The sequence below is a fragment of the Natrix helvetica genome (genome assembly GCF_964273705.1).
Source record: "Natrix helvetica genome assembly, chromosome: 6".
Lineage (NCBI taxonomy): Eukaryota > Metazoa > Chordata > Lepidosauria > Squamata > Natricidae > Natrix > Natrix helvetica.
The window spans coordinates 74987272-75011206 of NC_138553.1; the positions used below are offsets into that span (position 1 = coordinate 74987272).

General features: G+C 43.3%; 1 protein-coding gene across 4 annotated transcripts; it reads left to right on the forward strand.

Moving 5' to 3' along the window:
- The first annotated feature begins 2970 nt into the window (after nucleotides 1-2970).
- FAM118A (family with sequence similarity 118 member A) lies at nucleotides 2971-23752 on the forward strand. Of its 4 annotated transcripts, XM_081958633.1 has the most exons (10): nucleotides 2976-3343; nucleotides 6078-6185; nucleotides 9617-9679; nucleotides 11461-11713; nucleotides 13550-13771; nucleotides 15613-15741; nucleotides 18460-18745; nucleotides 20717-20749; nucleotides 20986-21069; nucleotides 23006-23752. In XM_081958633.1, the coding sequence occupies exons 3-10, from the start codon at nucleotides 9633-9635 to the stop codon at nucleotides 23029-23031; spliced, it is 1080 nt and encodes a 359-aa protein (XP_081814759.1). In that variant the 5' UTR covers nucleotides 2976-3343; nucleotides 6078-6185; nucleotides 9617-9632; the 3' UTR covers nucleotides 23032-23752. The 4 variants fall into 4 exon arrangements, with proteins under 4 accessions (XP_081814762.1, XP_081814759.1, XP_081814760.1 ...); XM_081958636.1 differs by lacking the exon at nucleotides 15613-15741 and having other exon boundaries at nucleotides 2971-3343; XM_081958634.1 differs by lacking the exon at nucleotides 6078-6185.
- The last annotated feature ends 183 nt before the right edge of the window (nucleotides 23753-23935 follow it).

A 23935-nucleotide genomic window follows, 5' to 3' on the forward strand; every position in this document is an offset into this window, starting at 1 on the left:
CCGTTGACACTGCTTAGTGGACGGCACCCAGAGGAGTCCCTCCCTGTGAGAGCGGATTGGTCGCAGGGATGTATGAGGTGAGATGCGATCCCGCAGGTAACATGCTGACAGGTAGGTCATATTTACACGGTGTTTTATATTTTTGTACTTGTACTTCTTAATCTCAGCATATTGGAGGTTGGACTTCAACTCCCAGAATTCCTCAACCAGCATGGATCAACACAACTTAAACTTGCTAAGGTTGAGAAATACTGTTTCATACAATAATGCAATATACATAATTTTATACAATATGTATAACTCCAGAGATGAGTTGCTCCCGGTTCGGCCCGGTTCAGTCAAACCGGTAGTGGAATTCAGGCCTGGGTTGCAGAACCGGCAGCGACCCAGGCCTGCCACACCCCCGAACCGGTTCCCTTGCCACTGCTGGGCCGCTGCCATTTTGGTTTTTAGTGATTGCGCATGCACAGTTCACTGTAAATTGTTCTGCATGTGCGCGAAGAACAATTAACATTGAACAGCACATGCACACGTGTTGCAAACCAGTAGTAAAACCAGCAGGTTTTCATGGGACTTCGCACATGTACAAAAAAATGTACAGTGAACTGTGCACGCCTGCGCAGCGTGCAAGAAGTAAACCGGTACCAATGCCGGAACCTATCCCTGGGTTGGATTGAAAGATTTTGAGGAAATGAAAGAGCTGAAGATAACAATAGCACTTATTTACTTAGACCAGGGGTGTCAAACTCATGACGACACATCGTCACGTGAAGTATCACAACTTTTTTCCCTTTCGCTGAACCAGGGGTGGGTGTGGTTAGGGCATGACGCATCTGGTCCACGGATCATGAATTTGTGACCCCTGACCGGTGGTGGGATTCAAACATTTTTACTACCGGTTCTGTGGGCGTGTCTTGGTGGGTGTGGTGAGGCTTGGTGGATGGGGCAGGGGAAGGATTCTGTAAAATCTCCATTCCCACCACACTCCAGGAGGAGGTTACTGCAAAATTTACATTCCCTCCCTATCAGCTGGAACTAGGGAAGCAGAGAATAGATGGGGGTGGGGCCAGTCAGAGATGGTATTTACCGGTTCTCCGAACTACTCAAAATTTCCATTACCGTTTCTCCAGAACTGGTCAGAACCTGCTGAATACCACCTCTGCCCCTGACTTAGATTTATATATCACTTCTCAGTGCTTTACACACACCTCTAGGAGATTTGCAGAGAACACCAAAGTCTAATATTAAATACTAGTATTATTTTTATTACTAATTTACAGTAACAGAATCTTACGATTTTGAATGTGCCTCTAACCCTCTCTGTTTTTTACATTCAAGAGAACTAGACAGGGTCAAGTCTGAGTTACTTTTTCAAGTTATGTTTCCACCCCAGGACTCAAATTTCTTTTATGGGACCATTTTCTTGCTTTCACCTCTTCCTCTTGTTCAAGGTTATTTCTTCTGTCCAGTGATCCATGCTTACCTAGCTGAAAATCCATGTCATGTCATAGCTATAAATTTTGACCGCATGAAGTAGCGATTCGATTTCTAATTGTGATCTTCCAGACAGTTTCGGGTCATCCATAGACAAGAGGTGAGAAAGCTTAATTGAACTCCTTTTTGTCTGGATGTCAGATCTTTTATTCAAAAGTAGCCGATAACCTGGTGTTGCCCGGGTATTTATTTATAGGGGGGAAATATCTGGACCAAACATAATTTCTAATGTTGGATTTTCCCCCTTACCAGAGGGAGCCCCCTTGTGGAGTACTGTTAAGCGGTTACCATGGCAACTCCACTGCACTGTACAGTGGAATCCAATTCGGCACAACAGGCTGTATCTTAACAGAACACACACACCGATGCGTGTTAGGGGTGTCTTACCCCCACAATATTTGTTATCAGCGAGTAACTCATCTGTGTACCAAGATTGGTAGAAATTGCACAAGGCGTTCCAGAGTTATGCTGGAACATACAAACACACACACTCAACTGTTTTTATATACCGTATTTGTCAGAGTATAAAACGCACTGGAGTATAAGATGCACCAAGATTTTGAAGAGGCAAATTAGAAAAAAAAAGTTTTTGCATTCTGCAGACCTCCCAAAAATGACCCATTTTTTGCAAAAACGGGCCTGTTTTTTTTTTTTCAAAAAAAGGACATGCATATCCTTTAGGAACCTTGTAGAGTGCTCCTGGAGGCTGGTGGGGGGCAAAATGAGCAAAAAAACAGCCACTTTCTCACTCATTTTTGCCCTCCCCAGCCCCCAGGAGCACTCTGCAAGGCTCCTAAAGGCTATGCATGTCCATTTTGGTGAAGGGGGCAGGGTTCTGTGAGGCCAAAAATGCTTTATTCAGTGTATAAGATGCACCCAGATTTTCTCTCTCTTTTTTGAGGGAAAAAGGTGTGCCTTATACTCCGAAAAATACGGTATGTCGATTATGGATTACGGATGTTATGAATATTAATGGTGAGAGGATCTTCCCCTGAATTATTCCTCTGTTGATTTTATCTCGGTCAATTTGTTCACCATCCCTTATCTGCCATGTTTCTCACAAGCTCATTGCCTCTGACACCTACAGTATTTCTTGACGTGGTTACTCACTCCAATGTTTCCCAAGCAGGTTCTGTGTAATCCAATTGTGTCATAATAGTCTCAGACCATCTGAGCATCAATCAGAGCAACCTGCTCATCCTCTTACAATTTCCCCAAACCATTTTATCAACTAGAGCCTGGTCTTCCAACAGCTTCTCCTGGTTTTTGTCTTATTTTTTTTTCTATTCAGTTGGCAGCAGGCTATTGTTTTCTAGATCGGCGGTCAACAGCTGGCGGCCCGACTGGTGCCGTTTCACGGATGGGAGACCACCAGGAAATCCCTGGGAAGTCTATCCCGGAAGAAAGCCCCAGGGAGCAGCGCGCAAAGCTGCTGTCTCCGCGCATGAAGTCCTTCGGATGGAGCTGGACGGACCCCAAGAGGAGATCCAGCCCGACTCTGGCTCCGCGCGGCTCGGGAGCCCGCGGCTGGTCCAGCGCCGGCTTCGCTTCCTTCCCTCCGGAGAATCTCTGGAGGGAGGCTGCGCTGCTTCACGGCCTTTCCGCGGAGGAGGCTGTAACTACCGTAGCTCCACCGGCGCTGTCGCCCTCTGGTCTCTCTCTCCACCTGGGTGCTTCTCCAGCCAGGCAGGGCGGAGTCGGCGGAGGGTCGGCCAGGGTTGCGCTCCGCCCGGCCTTCCTGCCACCTTCCCCCCTCCCTCTCGGACAACTGGAGCCGGTCAGGCCGGCGACCTTCGGAAGTAGCGGGCGGCGAGGCCAGGCGAGGCGCTCTGAGCCCCGGGCGCGGCGGGTGAGTGAGCGGACGGCATCGGTGCGCACTTGGAGAGCCCTGGCGGGCGGACACCCTTAGGTGACTCCCTGCCTTGCCGGACTCCCCGGAGGGTCTGGAGGGGAGGAAAGATGCGGGGACCGGAGGGCGGCCCGGCGTGGAAAGCTGGCTGGCCCCGCGGCGCTCGTGAGCGAGTCCTCGGGAGGGAGGATTGTCCCTCCGGCCCCTTATGGGAAGCCGGGTGGATTGTCCTGGCTTCCGCGATCTTCGGCTCCTTAATTCTCTCTTGTCCCGCTCTGGGAGACAGTTAGTCCTCGGCTTACGACGGCCGTTGAGCCCAAAATGTAGGTTGCTAAGTGAGACATTTGTTAAGGGGGGGGGGTTCTTTTTCTTTTTGTAAATGTATTTTATTTTATTTCTTTTAAAACAAACATTTCATCATTCATCAATCCGCCGAGTACAAATTTGTGTGTGTGTCCTAATAGTTACAGCTTACCACTAAACTCTTTATCTACATCTGTTCTTATTCTAACATCACAACTTAAGGCAGGGGTGTCCAAACTTGGGAACTTTAAGACTTGTGGACTTCAACTCCCAGAATTCCCCAGCCAGCTTAAAGTTCCCAAGTTTGGACACCCCTGGCTTAAGGTATCTCCGGTGATAACATTTCTCTTTCTAAATTATTGGATTTTATACTTCGTGTCCATATTCATGTTCTAACCAATGATAAAATAACCCCCCTGTATTATAATAATATATTATATAACGGATTATTATCAATATATATATTGATAATAATCAAATTCTTCCTTTCGTTAAGGGACTTTTTTTTAAGTGCCCCCGCTTTGCAACCTCTCTTGCCACAGTTGCTAAGTGAATCGTTGCCGCTGTTAAGTTAGTATCGTGGTTGTTAAGTGAACCTGGCTTCCCCCATTAACTTTGCTTGTCGAACGATCTCAAAAAGATGATCCCAGGATCCTAAGATTGTTATAAATACAAATCAGTTGACAAACGTTTTTGTTTGATGACGTTTTTGATGTTAGGTGTCCATTTTGGGTTTGAGATATGGTAGAACCTAGAAATGTGAAGGTCTCTACTGTTGATCCTTAGGTTTGAGATATGGTAGAACCTAGAAATGTGAAGGTCTCTGCTGTTGATCCTTAGGTTTGAGATATGGTAGAACCTAGAAATGTGAAGGTCTCTACTGTTGATCCTTAGGTTTGAGATATGGTAGAACCTAGAAATGTGAAGGTCTCTGCTGTTGATCCTTAGGTTTGAGATATGGTAGAACCTAGAAATGTGAAGGTCTCTACTGTTGATCCTTAGGTTTGAGATATGGTAGAACCTAGAAATGTGAAGGTCTCTACTGTTGATCCTTAGGTTTGAGATATGGTAGAACCTAGAAATGTGAAGGTCTCTACTGTTGATCCTTAGGTTTGAGATATGGTAGAACCTAGAAATGTGAAGGTCTCTACTGTTGATCCTGTGTTGTCTAGTATTGTAAGAAGGGATTGTATGGGAGGGTTTATCCTAAAGTCTACCACCATTTCTACGGTTTTGAGTGTGTGCAGTTCCAGATTTAATAAACCCCCAGAAGAAGCAGAAAGGAGAGAGCTATCTAGCAATAGCGCTTACATTTATATACCGCTTCACAGTGCTTTTACAGCCCTCTCTAAGCGGTTTACGGAGCCAGCCTGTTGCCCCCAACTATCTTGGTCCTCATTTTACTGACCTCAGAAGGGTCAACTTTGAGCCGGGCGATGGCTTCTTCCAACCGGCTGAGCCCCAGAGTCAGTGGGGACCCTCCCCTCTCTCTTCAGAAGTTCTTCTTCCAGATCCTCACCCCCACCCCACATATTCCTGTCAACAACAACAGGGACATCTGCAAAGGGTGGCGGTTGGGGGGGTCAAGAAAGCAGCTGCCATCTGGTGCCCAGGCAACTTCTGCAAGAACTTTTCTGCTCCAGATTAGCTGGCGTTTCACTGGAGCCAGAGCCACCAACGCCCCCTCCCCTACCTTGGGGAAACTTCTCGCCCCTCTTCTTCACGCCCTCCTTTGGCAAATTCACACGGATGGAGCAAGGAAAGGAGGAATTTTCTTTTCTTTTTCTTTCTTGGGTAACCAGATGAAACTGTCGATGATTTTGGGACTTTCCCCATCTAGGTTGAGGGACAAGAAATAGGTCATCTTGACTGTTTGGACCACACCCTTGGGCACATTTACCCAGCTGTAAACCACAGTTTATAGACTGCATTAAAGATAAAGGTAAAGGTTCCCCTAGTACATATGTGCTAGTCGTTCCCGGCTCTAGGGAGCGGTGCTCAACTCCGTTTCAAAACCGAAGAGCTAGCACTATCTGAAGACGTCTCCGTAGTCATGTGGCTGGCATGGCTCAACGCCGAAGGTGCATGGAACGCTGTTACCTTCCCACCAAAGGTGGTTCCTATTTTTCTACTTGCATTTTTACGTGCTTTCGAACTGCTAGGTTGGCAGAAGCTGGGAGAGGTGACGGGAGCTCACTCCATCACGCGGCGCTAGGGATTCGAACCACCGAACTGCCGACCTTTCTGATCGACAAGCTCAGTGTCTTAGCCACGGAGCCACTGCGTCCCTGTTATAGACTGCATTACATCCATCCAAACAAATTAAGGCTGGTTTAAGTCCCATGTGTAAACCCAGCTTTTTGTTTTGACTCAAGAATGATTATCCTCTTTTTTCTTTGCTTTGAAACCTTAGTTTTTCTATTGCTTCCAGAGCTTTGCTGGAGACCATGTGGCAGTTGTCCTTGGTCGAAAGAAACAAGTAACAAGTTCTGTCTTCAGTTGCTGATTCAGTTTTTGGGAAGTCCCTTTTTCTTTTAAGGTAGGTAAAAGGTAGATTGGCAAAAGGACATGATGATGATGTGATAGCAGTCTTCCAATATTTGAAAGGTTGCCACAAGAAGAGAGAGTCAACCTGTTCTCCGAAGCACATGAGGGCAGGACAAGACGTAATGGTGGAAAATGTATCAATGAGATATCAAATCTAGAACAAGGAGAAATTTCCTTTTCTTTTCCTGTCTATTTTTATTTCATTAAAAAAAATTCAAATACAAAACACCAACCTTGTTTTAAAGAAACAAAGAAAAAACATAAAACATTTAAAAAGTGCATTAACAAACTAATACATATACGCATATTATCCCCACAGTTGAATGTTGATTAATATATTACAACAATATTAGTTTCCCACCCCTTGTAAAACAGACTCCAAACATTTTAAACCTCTAAACTACTAATTGTAATTAAAAATTATTAACCTGTCAACTAGCTATGTTAATGACAAAATAGTTAACAGGAAGAACAATAATAATACAAAAGACAAGATTAAAATTTCAAAACCTTCTGTTAACAAACTGTTATAATCAACTTGTAGAAAATTTACAATAGCTTCTTAACTATCCCAAACCATCCCAAGAATTAGCACCGATTCATCCTGGATGAAATATCTCTGTTTATTTCTTAAAATTATCTTTTATCAATTGTTTTCTGATTAAATATAATAAGTCCAATTTCCAAAGCCAATCTGTCTTCCCAAAAAAGTCAAGATGAAATTGTTTCTCATTTAAGTGTGACAGATGTCCTTTAGTGCAGTTTAAAAAGACCAATTTGTCACTTACCACTCAGATAGCTTTCTGCTGTTGCATAAGAAAGCAGGTTCGAACTTCAGGGAGGCGTATGGAATCAATGCAGTTAATTCTACATCTGGATCCATATTTCTTCCCAGAAAATCTACAGGCTGCATCCTAGGCTGCATCAACAGAGGTATAGTTTCAAGGTCACATGAAGTGAGAATAGAATAGAATTAGAATAGAGTTAATAGAATAGAGTAGAGTAGAGTAGAGTAGAGTAGAATAGAATAGAATAGTTGGAGAACAGAATAACAACTTGGAGGTCTTCTAGTCCAACCCCTTACTCAGTCAGGAAGCCTTGAACCGCTTCAGACAAATGGTTATCCAATCTCATCTTTAAAACTTCCAGTGTTGGAGCATTTACAACTTCTGGAGGCAAGTTGTTCCACTGATTAATTGTTCTAACTGTCAGGAAATTCCTCCTTAATTCTAGGTTGCTTCTCTCCTTGATTAGTTTCCACCCATTGCTTCTTGTCCTGCCCTCAGGTGCTTTGGAGAATAGCTTGACTCCCTCTTCTTTGTGGCAGCCCCTGAGATATTGGGACACTGTTAACATGTCACCCCTAGTCCTTCTTTATTTTGCACTGGTAAGACTAGGCCTGGGATACTGCATCCAGTTTTGGTCACCAAATGCAAAAAAGTTTTGGTCCAGTTTTGGTCACCAAATGCAAAAAAGAGATTGGAAAGAGTGCAGAAAAGAGCAACAAAGATGATTACGGATCTGGAAGCGAAACTCTACAATGGACAGTTGTGGGAATGTCTAATCTAGCAAAGAGAAGGATCCAGGGTGACATAATAGCAGTGTTCCAATATCTGAGAGGCTTTCACAGAGACAAGTGGGCTAACCTATTATCTAAAGCACATGAGGACAGGAGAAAAAGTAATAGGTGGAAGATAATTAAAGAGAGAATTAAGGAGAAATGTCCTGTCAGTAAGAAGAATTAGTCATTGCAATGGCTTTCCTTTGGAGGTTTGCAGGTGCTCCACCACTGGAGATTTTAAAGAAGAGATTGGATAGCCATTTGCCTGTCATGGCATGGGGTCTCCAACTCGAGCAGGGGGTTGGACTAGAAGACCTACAAGGTCCCTTCCAGCTCTATTATCCCAAGTTCTAAGCCTTCATAGATCAGGTTCAGTTTGTTGGACTGCAAATCTTAAAATGACCACAAGATGCCGGCAAGATTTTCTTTATATGTGACTGTCATCTAGTAATTCTGAATTTTGCAGTTGCCCTCTAATGGTAGGAAAAATGAACATTATGGCAACATTGTACAAACTTTGATTATAAAAATTAAACGAGACTATCAATATTTTTGTTACGTGGCCAGAAGATGATATTTGTTTCAAACAGCTCTGTATTCAAAGTGCAGATTAAAGAAGCAGTGGATGGAGATATCCCCATTGAAAAAACAGAATCAATTGAAGATTAAACTTTGATGAGAAGTTAATTTAACCCAATTTGTAATATTGGAATTTCCCCTCCTTACCTTGGCAACTTTTAAGATGTGTGGACTTCAACTCCCAGAATTCCTTAGCCAGCATGTTCATCTAGGGCAGGGGTGCTCAAACTTGGGAACGTTAAGACTTGTGGACTTCAACTCCCAGAATTTCCTAGCCAGCCCTGGCTGGGGAATTCTGGGAGTTGAAGTCCACAAGTCTTAACGTTCCCAAGTTTGGACACCCCTGATCTAGGGAATGCTTGGAGTTGAAGTCTACATACCTTAAAGATGATAAAATTGAGAAACAGTGCTTTAGCATCTTAGTATCCTTCTTTTTGTAGGAATATTGTGCATCTTTTTCTATAAGACCCCCAAACACAACCACCACTAAAAAATTTAACAGTAAACTTTACTGATTTTACTACTGTAAGGAATATCCTATTATTTTCCATATCTTCCGTGCTCTGTAGGAATCTCCAGATTTAATTTCAGTTAGAGTGGTCACTTGGATGCAATGTATTATTATTATTTTGTTTCTACACGTATTTAAACATTTGCTAATCCTCTATTGAATTGTAAACGTAGTAGGTGATGATTGATGGATTCAGGATCATTATTTAAAAACTTATTAGGCAAAGGGTCAATAAGAGATTGATTTAAACCGGCTTTTGTTCTTATTGAATTTTATTCATGATTTAAATTGTTCATTTAAACTCACCCGCTGTAAAAGTAATTATTATGATTGCAATGGACATTACACTATTCTTTGGGAAATGTGGGCATAGAAGTTTCTCTGAAGTGTTTACATATTGAAGTTCACAACCTTTTCTGAGTAATAATCCATTATTGTTAATTTCTTTGACGGTAGGAAGCCTCACGCAATGCTCTGGAATTGGCCTGCGCCAGGGGTACCTTTGTGGGATGTGTGTGTGTGTGTGTGTTTGTGTGTCAAAATCTGCAGGTTGGCATGTGCAGGGATGCACAGATCAGATGTTTGAAAGAAAAGGGAATTTGGTTTGGCAGCCTGATGAAAAGAGCTGTGATCCAGGAGAAGTTCCTTCCTGCCAGTCTGTCCAAATCGCTTTTTCTGAGTTTTATTGAACTACGTTTTTCATCAATTAATCTCAGCAGTTGGTGTAGCTGCTCGTTGAATACTCCTGACTCCGTGCATTCTTACTTCACAGGAAGGGGAGACAGAGAATGGAGCCCTCAAAGAAGACGACGTTTAAAAGCGAGCAAAAATCAAGGTAAATCAATGAATAAAAGGTTAGACTCGATAAGAAGGCGTCCTGGGAGTGAGTATGTGTGTCAAAAAAATACAAATATGGTAGTCGCAACCATGCAGTTGAAGTAGAGGTGGGTTGCTCCTGGATCGGCCTGGATCAGGCGAACCGGTAGTAGTGGTAGCGGGAGACTCCGCCAACCCACCCAGACACTTCGGTGCAAGCACGCCCAAACTGCCGCACACATCCCTGCGACCAATTCGCTCTCACAGGGAGGGACTTCTCCTGGTGCCGTCCACCAAGCAATGCCAACGGGCGGCGCCTAGGAGTAGAGCCTTCTCTGTGATGGGCCCAACCCTCTGGAATGACCTCCCCCCGACATTAGAACCACCACCGACTTCCGCTCCTTCCGACAAAAACTAAAGACTCACCTGTTTCGATTAGCTGGCCTGGCACACTCATAGTTTTATTTTACCTCCTGGCAAATATTTTTAATTGGAATTTCTGGGGAACCATTTTAAATTTAATTCTTTGGGGTATTTTTAGGGGTCTTTTTAAAGATTGTATTTTAAACACTTTACTTGAATGTACAGTTCTTTTAACCTCCTCCATCTAAGCATTTAATTATTTATGTATTTAAATATCTAAGTATTGATTTATCTATGTATTTTTTATGTATTGACTGTACACCGCCCCGAGTCCCTTTTGGGAGAGGGGGTGGTCTATAAATATGAATAAAAGTAAAGTAAAGTAAGTAAACTGGTAGTAAAAAAAATTGGCAACCCAACACTCAGTTGAAGGACTGCCTGTTTTTTATTTATATGATGTTATGGGGCAGGATTTTGGGTTTTTGACCCCTCTAGGATAATGGTATCATAGAGCATCTTTCCTAGACAGAACACTTTTCCTTCCTCTTTTTCATTTGGCTCACTACTGTCGCCATTTCATAATATCAAATTGTTTGGCGCTAGAGGATATTCCTTGCGCCTAAAAGCAGAAATCTCTTTTAAAAAAATCTTGCCTCTTAAAGTGTCCTTTTTCTAGAGAAATCAAGAGAGGGCCCGTTTTTTACCTCTTCTTTTTGTCCTGTTGATTACACCTAAAATAGCTTTGCTTGGTTAAAATAAGGGCAAGTTTGGAGCCCTTTAAAGTTACTGTAATATTTGTTTTTCTCCTTTCAGCTCAAGGGTAAAATTAAATTGGGAAGCTCCACCTAGTATTTGTTCCTCCAGCAAAGTTTTTCCCCATCCTAGTTGTTTTTTTCCTTCCTTCCTTCCTTCCTTCCTTCCTTCCTTCCTTCCTTCCTTCCTTCCTTCCTTCCTAATGTGTCCGTCTTTCCTTCCTTCTTTCCTTCCTTCCTATGTTTCCTTCCTTCCTCCCTCCCTCCCTCCTGACTAGAGTTGGAAACTCCTGGGGGGTGGGGGGAATCTAAATTGGGGAAAAAACAGGGTTTTTTTCTGGGTTTTTTCCAAACAGTTTTGGAAAAAAAGCAGAAAAAATGGGAGAAAATGAAAAAACACCAGTTTTCCCCCCTTTTTTTCCAAATAATTTTGGAAAAACCCTGTTTTCCCCCTAATTTTTCTGTTTTTTCCCCCCAGGCCTTCTCATCTCTACTCCTAACAGCTCTGGATGGCTTGGTTAAGTTATTTCCTTTGTTAATTCCAGAATCTCATAATTATTTGACAGTGTGACTTTCTGTTCCTGTATGGGGACTAGATATTTTTAATCTATGACATAATTGAGTGACTGTCTAGAGACATAGCAATTGTGATCCAAAACAGAGTTTTACTGGATTTCTCTTTTAGGAAATTTTTGAAAAGCCTTATACGGAAGCAGCCCCAAGAACTCCTGCTAGTAATTGGAACTGGGGTGAGTGCTGCTGTTGCACCAGGAATTCCAGCCTTGTGTTCGTGGCGGAGTTGCATTGAAGCGGTCATTGAAGCAGCTGACCAGCTAGAAGTGTTACATCCCGGAGATGTGGCCGATTTCCGTCAAAAAGTGTCCAAAGACCGAGATTTGCTTGTGGTCGCACACGATTTAATCCGAAAGATGTCACCGGTGAGCATTTCTCAGCTAAGGATCTGAAGAGAATGTTATTCCTGCTTTGAAAGTGGATAAAGTAAATGGATCTGTATCCCTAAGCAGGCTTTCCATTGTAGGTAGTCTTTGACTTATGACTGGTCACTTAGTGACTGTTTGAAGTTACAACCAACCAGAAAAAGGGAACATATGATCCAGAATCAAAATTCCAGCAGTAAGGCCCCCTCCACAGTCTTGGGGTACTTGACAGTGTGATTCAGTGGTGGGATTCAATTTTTTTTTACTACCGGTTCTGTGGGCGTGGCTTGGTGGGTGTGGCAGTGAAAGGATATTGCAAAATCATCATTCCCTCCCGATCAGCTGGGGCACGGCCAGCCAGAGGTGGTATTTACCCGTTCTCTGAACTACTCAGAATTTCTGCTACTGGTTCTCCAGAACTGGTCAGAACCTGCTGAATACCATCTCTGGTATGATTCCTTTTAGTTTTTGGCAAAACTGCACTCATAGCAAACCAAGAAGTAATGTCTCTCAACCAAAAATATCCTACTTAGGAAAGTAGCCATTTTATGTTTGGACGAATAAGGTTTTCTTCTGCCCTGAATTTAGCCAGCCAGCAAAAGTAATTCTGCAAGGGGGTTGCTGTCTCCTGCCCACAGAAAGGTGTTCAGTGTCTTAAGATGACACTTTTGAATCTTCTACCACTTGCCTACCTATAATTAGTGAGGGATTGACTTTTGGGGTGATCCATATCCCATTGTGAGAACAGCTTTATTATTTAGAAAGGCAACAACGAAACTGATTCCAGACAAGACTACAATTTGCATAGGATTGCAATTTTTCTTACTGAAACAAAAACACCGACATGCTGTCAGTTTCCGTTTTATAGCTCTAGGGGTCTGACAAGACACCTGCAATTATTCCATCAATCAAATTCTACTCTTAACACGTCATTAAAATGCAGTCTAACAAATCATTAAAAATCACTAGCGGAAAATTACCCTCCAAGAATTCTCTTAAGTGCCCAGGTAAAAATAAATATTTTCAGTTCTCTCCTAGAGTTTAAAAAAAAAAGACTATCTTGGATGACATATTTTCTTGGCCTATCAACGGAAGAATCCGAGTTGCATGTTGAAAATTTCAGGGGATAAGATGGTCCGAAAAGCAGTGAGTAGCCCTGAAGATAGTTCATGTCCAATGTGTTATGGCCCAGCAGAGCTGGCAGCAGATTCGGACAATGAGGAGTTTGGGGAGGAATATGAACCAGTCCTGGAGTCTGGGGAAAGCTCTAATGAGGGCTCGGAGGCAGAGAGGGGGCCAGAGCTGTATGCCAGTTATCAGCTGCCTTCAGTGTCAGACAGCAGTGAGGCAGAGGAACAGCTGGAGCCTGTTTCCAGTGTGCGCATGCGCAGAGTTGCAGACAAAGGGAACAGCTAAAGAACAGGGGTCGACATGGGAGTAAGGCCACAGGTGGACGATGAATGACCCCTCCCAGAGGAAATAAAAGAGGAGCGGAAGGGGAGTGGAGTTTGCAGGAGACAATTAGTTCTCTTAATTGGTTCATAACTCTCCAAGACTCTTTGCCAAGTTTTGCAGAGATCAGCCTGGCAGCTCTCCAAGCCAGAGAAGGTCTGTGACTGTAAATCCTCCCTCGAAAGACTTTGCTTGATGCGAATGAGCAGAATTCACAGTCAATTAATACAAGGGGATTTGTCGGAACAAGAAGTTTGCTTCATGTTCTCAGGAGGCCTAGGTCAGAACACAGTGTGGAAATGTTTTGCAGTTCCAGACATCATCCAAAACTTCTAAGATATACATTGTTCCATTTCCTTGAAGCTGTTCCGTTTCTTTCCGCAGCGCACAGGGGATGCTAAGCCCAACTTTTTCCAGGACTGTTTAATGGAGGTGTTTGACAACTTGGACCAACACATTCACCATCCTGCTGTCCTCCACTCCATCCTCCAACTCATGGAACGGGGGACAATGGTGCTTACCACCAATTATGACAACTTACTTGAAATCTTTGGACAACAGCAGCATAAAGCTATGGAATCGCTTGACCTGAAAGACAAAGACAAGGTAGGATGTCCCCAATCAATGCAGGTTGCGAGCTTCGCTTCCAAATTGTGAAAGGCCGGCCCCCATGTCTCAGATTTCATCGAAATGGATGAGGAACATCGGGAGAAATATGTGAAAAGATAAAAATGGCAGCACCAAGTTGTGATCAAATCTCTGCGCTTCTAATGTGTGCCACAGTAATGGCAGCCAGTTTTACTTTTCTGATGGTACCCTGTGGGCACCTGATGTTTTGGATAGGACGGACATGGGAAAAAGATACCGTATTTTTCAGACTATTAAGTGGCAACGGTGTATATAAGATTTCGAAGAGGTAAGTAAGAAAAAAAAAGTTTTCATCCTCCCTGGCCCCTAGGAACACTCTGCAGGCTTCAGCAGGGCTGGGGAAAGGCATAAATACCCCCATTTTTGCGGAAAACGAGCCGTTTTTTGCAAAAATGGGGGAATTTTTGCAAAATTCCCAGCCCTGTTGAAGCCTGCAGAGTGCTTCTGGAGGCTGGGGGAAGGCAAAAACGCCTCCGTTTTTGCAAAAAATGTCCCGTTTTTTGCAAAAATGGGATGTGGAGGCGGGGCTTTGGGAGGCCAAAAATGGCTGGATTCGGTGTATAAGACACACCAACATTTCCACACTCTTTTAAGGGGGGGGGAAGGTGTGTCTTAAAATACTGTAGGTTGTGTTCTTTGCCATATTTCCTTTTCCCCTATAGCAGTGGTCCTCAACTGCTGCCTAGCATGGGGGGGGGGGGTGAGTGCCAGGTGCACGCACGTACACAAACACAGCTCCATTGGTGTAAGCGGCACACGTGCGTGCCCTCTACTCATGCAAATGGAACTTTGCGTGCGAGTGCAAGGGCCCACCACTCGTGCGAGTGGAGCTTCGGGTGCAATGATGGGATTCAACTGGTGTAACAACCGGTCCGGTGAGCGCTTGCGCACGCAATGGGTTAAAAAACGTAGCTTCTACTGCACCCTCGGTGCAAAACAGCTGCGGTACGGCAATCTGCTCTGCCACGCTGATCACCTGGCTTCCGAACTGGGAATATAGGTGAGTATAGCGCAGGGGCAGGCGGGCGGGATCAGCTGATTGTCAGAGCTACCGGAACCGGTCCGAACCGGTAGAGTCCCACCCCTGTTCACGTGCCTGCCCATTGTGTGACCCAGCTTCGAACAAGCCACAGTCTGGTAGTGGACCGCAGCCCGGGGTTTGGGGAGCCCTGCCTTACAATCTTCAAAGGAGATATATTCTTCTTTGAAGATTGATCTTTATCAATGATCTTTAGATATATGGTGTTCTTTCTGTTTTAAGGTGTGTCCTTTACTATATAAGTATATAATTTGTTTAATGCCCTTTTAAAGTCATTGGTTACAAGTCTCTTTACAAATTTTAATTTTTAAGCAGCTAAGGAAGGTCGTTCCTTTGAAGATCCCAGTCTTGGAGATGGTTCAGTTAGAGAACATCAACAAGATGGTAAAGAAAAGTGCTCTTTAATTTTAAGCAGTGCATGGCTAGCTGGGGAATTCTGGGAGTTCAAGTCCGCTCATCTTAAAGTTGCTAAGTTTGAGAAACCCTGCCCTAAAGGATCCACTCTACTATCTGGGCAACCACAGTGAGGAGTTGAGAGGTCGTCATGAGGGCTCATAATATCATCACACGAATTGCATGTTGACTTTTGAATGACAATGTCATGAAATATGTGAAGTCATCATGGTTTCTACCAGATGGTATAGGAAGCAGCCAAGCAAGGGCCTAACAACTCTGCCACCAAAACGTATCAATCTCTTGTACTGTTGGAGCCTAGTCTCCTCCTGCAGGTTGTGTTACTGAGCAACTGGTCTCTCCACAGGTTCTCCAGTGGGCAAAAGGACACCTCAGATATGGTGTCCTTCATATTCATGGTTTGTACACTGATCCCTGCGGAATGGTGCTGGATCCCTCAGGATATCAGGAAGTGACCCAAGACCCTGAAGTGATGGTATGTGGATCCAAAGGATGGAAAAGCTTTCTTGTTGAGGAGTTGTGGTGGCATAATGGTTAGAACAGGGGTCGGTAACCTTAAATACTCAAAGAGCCACAAAGGGCCTAACCAGAAGCCCCCTGTTCAATTCTAAATCTGACCAGAAGTCCAGTTACTCATAGAGTCTCTTCCTGGCATGGCATCCTTTTTCCTCTACCTGTCCTAACCGAAAGCCCTAACTGAAGCTGACCAGTGACAGGGAACTGCAGCGGAGGGATGAAAGAGCCACATGCGGCTCCAGAGCCGCAGGTTGCTGACTCCTGGGTTAGAATGAAGTATTGCAATAGAACTCTGCTGGTTGCTAGCAGTTCGATCCTGACCAGCTCAAAGTTGACTTTCATCCTTCCGAGGTCAATAAAAAGAGAGCCCAGATTGTTGGGGGCAATATGCTAATATTGTAAAACTCTCAAGAGAGTGCATTCAGGTATTACAGAATGGTATATAAGTCCAAGTGCTCATGTTATTGATGTTGTTATGGTTGAACTATGCTGCCTTATAGATCAGCAGTACCTCAAAAGTACCCTGAGAAGAATTGGATATAGTTGATGGATTGCGTCTGTGTGTCCTCTTAGGACAGGGTGTCAAACTCAATTTCATTGAGGGCCGCATCAGGGTTGTGTTTGACCTGGGGGGGGGGGTGAGTGTGGCCATCTTGGTGTCACTCGTGTTGTGGGTGTGTGTGCCTGTAGTGGCCTGAGCACTCTGCCTGAGAAAATGGGCTCCCAAGCTCCATTTTTGGCCGGGATGGCCTCCTGCAGCCCTCTGCCAGCGAAAACAGAGCTTGGGGGAGGGAGTCATGCATGGCTCTTCTAAGCTCCATTTTTACTGGCAGAGGCACCATGGTCTGGGCCAGATCTAAGTTGGATCCACAGGCTGGATCCAGCTCCCAGGCCTTGAGTTTGACACCCCTGTCTTAGGACAATGATCCATTTAGACACAACCAAGTTGGCCCATGATGACTTGAGGGGTTTTTTTCTAATTCAGATTTTTATTTTTCCATTTTCATAACATACAATCACACGTATACTATTACAGAGCCAGCATCATTTTGTATTATTAAATTTTTAGATCAATTCACCTTACCATCAGCTCCCAAAAACAATTATTGGCTCTTCTGCTTTCCATACACCATATTTGTAGCTTATCTATCACTTTCTTCTTCCTCTCTCCTCCCCGTCCCTACATCCTTCTCTCCTCTACTTCCCCTTCCTCTTTCCTTCTCCTCTCTCCCCTTTCCATTCCTCCTTTCTCTTCTCCTCTTACCCCCTTGCCCTCTCTCATATCCCTCTCTTCTTCTCTTACCTCTCTCCTCTACTTCCCACTCTTCATCTCATTTACTTGGTGTATTTCAGCTTCTGAGCGAGCTCCATTTTATGTTGATGGTATTTATAGTTCCTTTTCAATATACATATTTAATTTTGACATATATCTTCCTTCTTTTTTTAAAAAAATAAAGAACAAAAAAGTATACATATATAGTCATTGTGCTTTTAAACCCCACCTCCTCCCAGCCTATTTTTGGCCAAGATGTAGACCTGGTTACAATTCCCAGCTATTCTCATCATTATATTTATATAATTATACATTCTTACACGCCCCCAATTTGTGATTCTGTCTTTAACTCTCAATAGGTTCCCATTGTTAGTATATTTCACGTTCCCTCTCCGTTTTTCCATATCTTGGATTAGATTACCCTTAATTGTCTATAAATGGCAATCCTTGCTGTTCAATGTTGATTACAATTCCCTTAATCTACTATGTAAAGTAACAAATGGTACACATTTCACTTTATTCATCACAGGATGACTGAGTTAAAGCTTTATGTTCACTGCAGTTGCTGAATATCATATTCATACAATGTGAGAAGCATTTGGCTGACATGGGAGGACAAGTGGATCTTTACTTTCACAGCTTCCTGAGATAGACTGATTACTTGGTGGACTGTCCCTGAGCTTAACTCAGTAGTGGGATCTTAGCTAAGGTCTCTCCAGCCTAAGATTATGTCTTGCACTTTGCCAGCTTATTGTTGTGGCCCGCCAGGGGCCAGCAGAGCTGGCAGCAGAGTCGGACAAAGAGATTGGGGAGGAGCATGGGCCAGTCCTGGAGGCCGTTTGGCAGTGATCAGGTGCTTACAGAGCTAGACAGCAGTGAGGCAGAGGAACAGCTAGAGCCTGTTCCCAGTGTGCGCATGCGCAGAGCTGCCGGAACAAACTAAGAAATCAGAGCAGACTTGAGAGTAAAGTCACAGGTGGAAGGTGATCGGCCCCTCCCATAGGAAATAAAAGAGGAGCAAAAGGAGAGTCGGATTTTGTAGGAAACAATTCGTTCATTCGGTCGTTCCAGGAGTGTGAAGATCTGTCCGTGAGTCTCAGAGACTCTGTGCCCAGTCTTTCTCTGCACACACCTCATTTGGAAAAATATTTACATGGCAGCTTTCCAAGATAGATAAGGTCTGTAGTCATAAATATTCTTTTGAAAGACTGTTTGCCAGGCCTTGGCTGAATGTGAATGAGAGGAATTCACATTCGTTTAATAAAAGGGGTTTTGTCGGGACCGGGACGCTGCCTCGTGCTTTTTGGGGAAGCCTCGGTCAGAACACTTATCTCAAATGAGGTCAGCATCCAAACAGTTCGTGACACAAACATCTAATAACTGCTTGTTGTTGTTGTTTTATAGGAAGCACTACAGAACCTCTACCGGAGGAAATCTTTTTTGTTTGTGGGCTGTGGGGAGACGCTGCGTGATCAAATCTTCCAAGCTCTCTTTCTGTACACGGTTAAAAACAAAGTGGAACTAGAACATTATATGTTGGTGCTTAAAGAAAACGAAGACCAGTTCTTTAAGTTGCAGGCCGATATGCTCGTGCATGGCATCAAAGTCGTATCCTATGGGGATTGCTTTGAACATTTCCCAGGATATCTCCAGGATCTCACGGCACACATCTGCAAGCAAAGGAGTCCAGGTGTTGTATGAAAAGATCTCTGGGTTACCTTTCTGCATGCCTGTGCTCCTTTAAAATAGGTTTTAACCTCAAGCCTTAATTATGGGATGGAGCTCATCAAGGGGCTTATTTGATTGACTGACTGTTGTTGCCAGGGCAATGGGGGGGGGTATTGCTTTTTATTGTTTTCATATTGGCTTTTTATTTTTGTAAGCTGCCTGGAGATTGTTCTGACCTAGGTTTCCAAGAGCATGAAGCAAACTCCTGGTCCCGACAAAAAACCCTTTTATTAATTTACTGTGAATTCTGCTCATTCACATCCAGCAAAATCTTTCAAAGGAAGATTTACAGTCACAGACCTTATCTGGCTTGGAGAACTGCCAGGCCGAATCTGCAAAACTTGGCAAAGAGTCTTGGAGAGTTATGAACCAATTAAGAGAACTAATTGTCTCCTGCAAACTCCACTCCCCTTCCGCTCCTCTTTTATTTTCTCTGGGAGGGGCCATTCATCATCCACCTGTGGCCTTACTCCCAAGTCGACCCCTGTTCTTCAGCTGTTCCCTTCCTCTGGCAACTCTGGGCATGCACACACTGGGAACAGGCTCCAGCTGTTTGTCTGTCTGTCTGATGTCTGACTGTGAAGGCAGCTGATAACTGGCATACGGCTCTGGCCCCCTCTCTGCCTCCAACACAGAGCCCTCATCAGAGTCTTCCCCAGTCTCCAGGACTGGCCCATGGTCCTCCCTAACCTCCTCACTGTCCGAATCTGCTGCCAGCTCTGCTGGTGGGCCACAACAAAGTCATCAAGAGTAAATTGGGTGGCCATGTAAATTTTCTTAAATAAAATGTTCTTAAATAAATGAAATGTTATTTAGTTGAAAAATTGGAGATGGCACCGATACAATTTCCTTATAAAATAATGCAGCTCCTTCATTTTTATTTCTTTGATAATTGTCAGCTTAGAAAGGAGTTTTTCAGCTAATGTTGATGATAATATCCATGCCTAATCTTAAAGTGAAGACGCAATAGGTGCAACGCACATAATAGGCAGCAAATTACGCCGTTGCTGCCACGATTTTGGCCTTTTTGAGCAGATCTGCTTTGATTCACACATTAAGCACATCAAGCCAACCGTTCTGTGGTTAGAATGTACAGGAAGTCTTACACGTCTCTATTGCTCCAAAATGTTGTATTGGGTCAAAGTATACATTGCAGTATATTATTTGTATATGTTTACATTCACTTTTGGAAGGGGGGAAGGGAGAGGAGGGGGTCAGAGGGGAGGGATGGATGGATGGATGGAAGGAAGGAAGGAAGGAAGGAAGGACCACTGGCATTACAAATGCTATAATTTAATTGTTCTCCTAATCACATTCTATTGTTCCAGGAGTCTCTTCAATAACTTTGGGACCCTTGGTGCTCTCTGAGATTGGTTGCTCTCAATTTGAGAGCAAGCCCCATTCTCTTCCAGTGCTGCTGATGTTATCTACCCTGTTTCCTTGAAAATAAGCCCAATTGGGCTTTTGAGCGCATGCGCTAAAATAAGCTCTCCCCAAATATATTGCAACACAGCAGCAGCCATGAGGTGACCACGCTCGCCGCCTCCTGCACCTCAAAAATAATAAGACCTCCACGAAAATAAGGCGAAGCGCTTGTTTCGGGGGGGGGGGGGATTAAAAGAAAATAAGACCCTGTCTTATTTTCTGGGAAACACAGTAGTTTGGTAATGAAATGTCTGAAAGAATATAATCAAGCTCAGAGAGCGCCAAGAGCCCCATAGTTCAACCTGAACTACAAACGTTCCCTTCTACCGGTTTCTGTGCCTTTCTTTGCTATCGAAAGTGTTACTACAATTAAACCAAATTAAGTTATTAATGAAACTGAAAACACAAGATGCATCTATGGTTTGCCGTTAAATTGAAAATTCTGCAGAGGGTTAAACAATTGTATCTAGGCTAATTCATTGCTTAATTTTCTTCTTTTTGTCCACAGATGCAGACAGGGTGGATAGCACAACAGTTTGGGGTAAAGTATAGCCTTCCACGTATTTCTTCAAATTTCAAGTGGTGATACTCTCTTGGTATTATTACTTGGGCAATCACTCTCACCTTATCAGAACCATTGAGCCATGTGAATACTTGTGGATGGGGGGGGGGGGGGGAAGCTATTTCAATAGAGCCAGAATGAAAATGATGCCAACGTTTTCACAAAAACCATTCATGTTGTTGCACGCATGATGTGGGTAATGTGTCTTCTTGCAGGGCCACCGTGTGCCGATTGCACAAAAAGGAGGTTAGGAGAGAGTGGGAATGACCAAGCCAAGAAGGCTAGACACCCGAAGGATGGTAATTATCATTCCCAATCCTTTTTATTTTGAAGAAGACGTATCACAGAGTCCTATATCTATCTTGTCAACGTGGAGCTGGAGAAAAGCTTCAACGATACGAAGCACCTGATTTCTCTGAATGCCAGGTCTCATTTAAATTAGGAAGACAGACTGCCAGGGCTTCCATGCCGCTGGTGGGATTGAAATCTGCAAGAGGGTAGGAGCAGCACCATGACCGAAGGCCCACCTGTCCTGGGCCTGCATGCCTTTGATCAATTGGGACCCCGCCCCTCCTGTCTTGCAGGTTGTGTCTTCTGGCACTGTGGATAGCTTGTGTGTTCAGGTAGTCCATGACGAGTGAGCCCAGAATTCATGCTGCCAAGTGAAAATTTTGCTAAGTGAGTTTTGCCTCATTCTACGAATGTTCTTGCCACATTTGTTAAGTGAATCACTGCAGCTGTTAACGTTAATAACACGGTTATTAAGTGAATCTGGCTTCCCCGTTGATTTTGCTTGTCAGAGGGTGGCAAAAGATGATCACACAACTGCGAAATTGTAACTGTCGTAAATATGAACCAGTTGTCCAACATCTGAATGTACATCACGCGACTGTGGGGATGCTGCAACCGTTTTAATTGTGAAAAATGGCTGTCACTTTTTTCATCGATGTAACTTCGAACAGTCACTTAATAAACTGTTGTTAAGTCGAGGACTACCTGCACTGGGCAGCTAGAAAGGCATCTGTATGTATTTAGAAAGCCGCCTCTGAGTTTATTTGTAGGAGGGCTGGGCAACTCATGGTTTACTCCTTAGCCTTATCCACACTGAGCTGTGGAGATCATTGTATTATGTCTTTTGTAGCATGCCTGAGGTTTCCTCAAGTGTTGTTTTGCCATTGTCCAATATTCATTAGTATTTCTCACAGCAACACTTCCCTTAACAGGGATCATAATAATGGTGTGAGAAGTATCGAAGTGATTTAGCCATCTGTGCAATACTGTTAAGAGTTTGGTATTTGATCGGTCCAATATTTATTTATTTATATAGATAGATAGAGGGAGGGAGGGAGGTGGAAAGAGCAGAGTTGGGTGCATCTCATCTCCCTCTGCAGTTTCATGTCAATGTTAAAATATCAGCCATGGAGACAAGAGGGAAATGTAGTATTGCTGTTGTGAGTTTCTATACCTCCTCCATGTAACATGCAATACGTTTTGACTTTGATTGTACGCCGCCCCGAGTCCCTTGGGGAGAGGGAGCGGCATATAAATCTAATAAAATCAAAATCAAATCTTGGGGGGAATCATCATAGGTCAAGATCTTGAATGAGTACATCCGTCCACACTTCTCTTCTGACGTGTGTTAGGAACAGCCAGGACTATTGCACAACAGTGACATACTGAAGGAATGGAGTGTGTCCATTCTCTGTGTGTGTACACAGAGAGAAAAACACATTTTTTTAAAAAAAATGTTAAGTAGTGAATGATTGTTTTGAAAGTCCAAGTAACTCTTTTGTAGATTTTGCAATTCTCTGCCAGAGTTGCATAATGTTGACCTACTTACTGATTATTCTATTTGGCTTTTGGGTCATTTTGCAACTGACCTCTTTCCTCCTTTTGTAAGTCATGAGTGGTGTGAATTGCTTCATGCCTTGTTTTGTACAAAAAGAAGAAAATAATGCACTGGGTGAGTGTCGCTGTTAAGGGGAGGAGATATTTTCAAGACTTTGATGTTCCTTATCCCATTCTAATAGGGGGGGAAATTGATTGCAGGAGCACTCAGTGGTTGGAGATGAGAGTTAGGAGATAGAATGAATTTTGAACCCTGCACATCTAATTCACTAAATTTGGCTTGGCTTGATTGAGAGCACTTCTTTTTCCTATGGTTATGCATGATAACCTATTTTAAATCATGTGGGCCGAGATGGACAAAACTGACTTTTATGTTGTTTTAAACAGATCCTGCTGAAGATGGTGTCCTTTGACTATATCAGACCAGTCTTCGAGAAACATCTCCTTACTTTGGCCATTTGCATCTGCAGGGAGTCAAATAATGGATAGGTGTAGACTTCTTACAAAGCCTGCTTGGGAGGGGAGATCCTTATAAATATCACATCCAATAATTCAAATTTCATAGCTGTTCTTGGGGGAAGAGCAGATTTCTAAATATTTCAGGGATGAAATCTTGGAAAAGAGGGAGCTATGGCCTATGAAATGGCATTTAGTTTTTAACTTTGGACTCCCTTCATTTTATTTCAATCCATGCACTGTAAGTTAAAACACAGGATGGCTGTTCCTTCCCCTGAAGGGCTACGTGACACCTGGTGAGAGGAAAAAGGCACACAATCTGAGCACATTCCATGTGTCTAGGCAAAGAACTCTTGAATTTTTCCTAGATAGTACTGGGAGTTCTCATGCAGAGAGTTGCAAAGGATCAGTGGCTAAATGCTAGTCCTGTTTCTGAATCTTAGTAACTTGAAGACGTGTAGACTTCAACTCCCAGAATTCTTCAGTTAGCAAGGTGGGAGAAATTCTGGGAGTTAAAAGTCCCCATACAGTATCCTAAAGTTGCCAAGGTTGATAAATACTGTGCTAATGTAACAAAGTATATATATTTTGTAAGTTCTTGAAGAAAAAAACTTGAACAAAATGAGAACATGTTTTTGTGTTAATTTCTTTGTACTTGAATAAATAAATTCATATATAATTCAGAGATGTTCTGTTGTCGTCTATTAGATCTGAAGAAACCAAACGTTAAAATTTGATGAACTGATATAAAGCATAATGCATCCTTTACCAATGCAATGTCATATAATAAAAATCTATTAAGGTATAATTAAATTTATGTTAATATGAAATTAGATGGTAAATTTCACTCCAGCTTGCAAT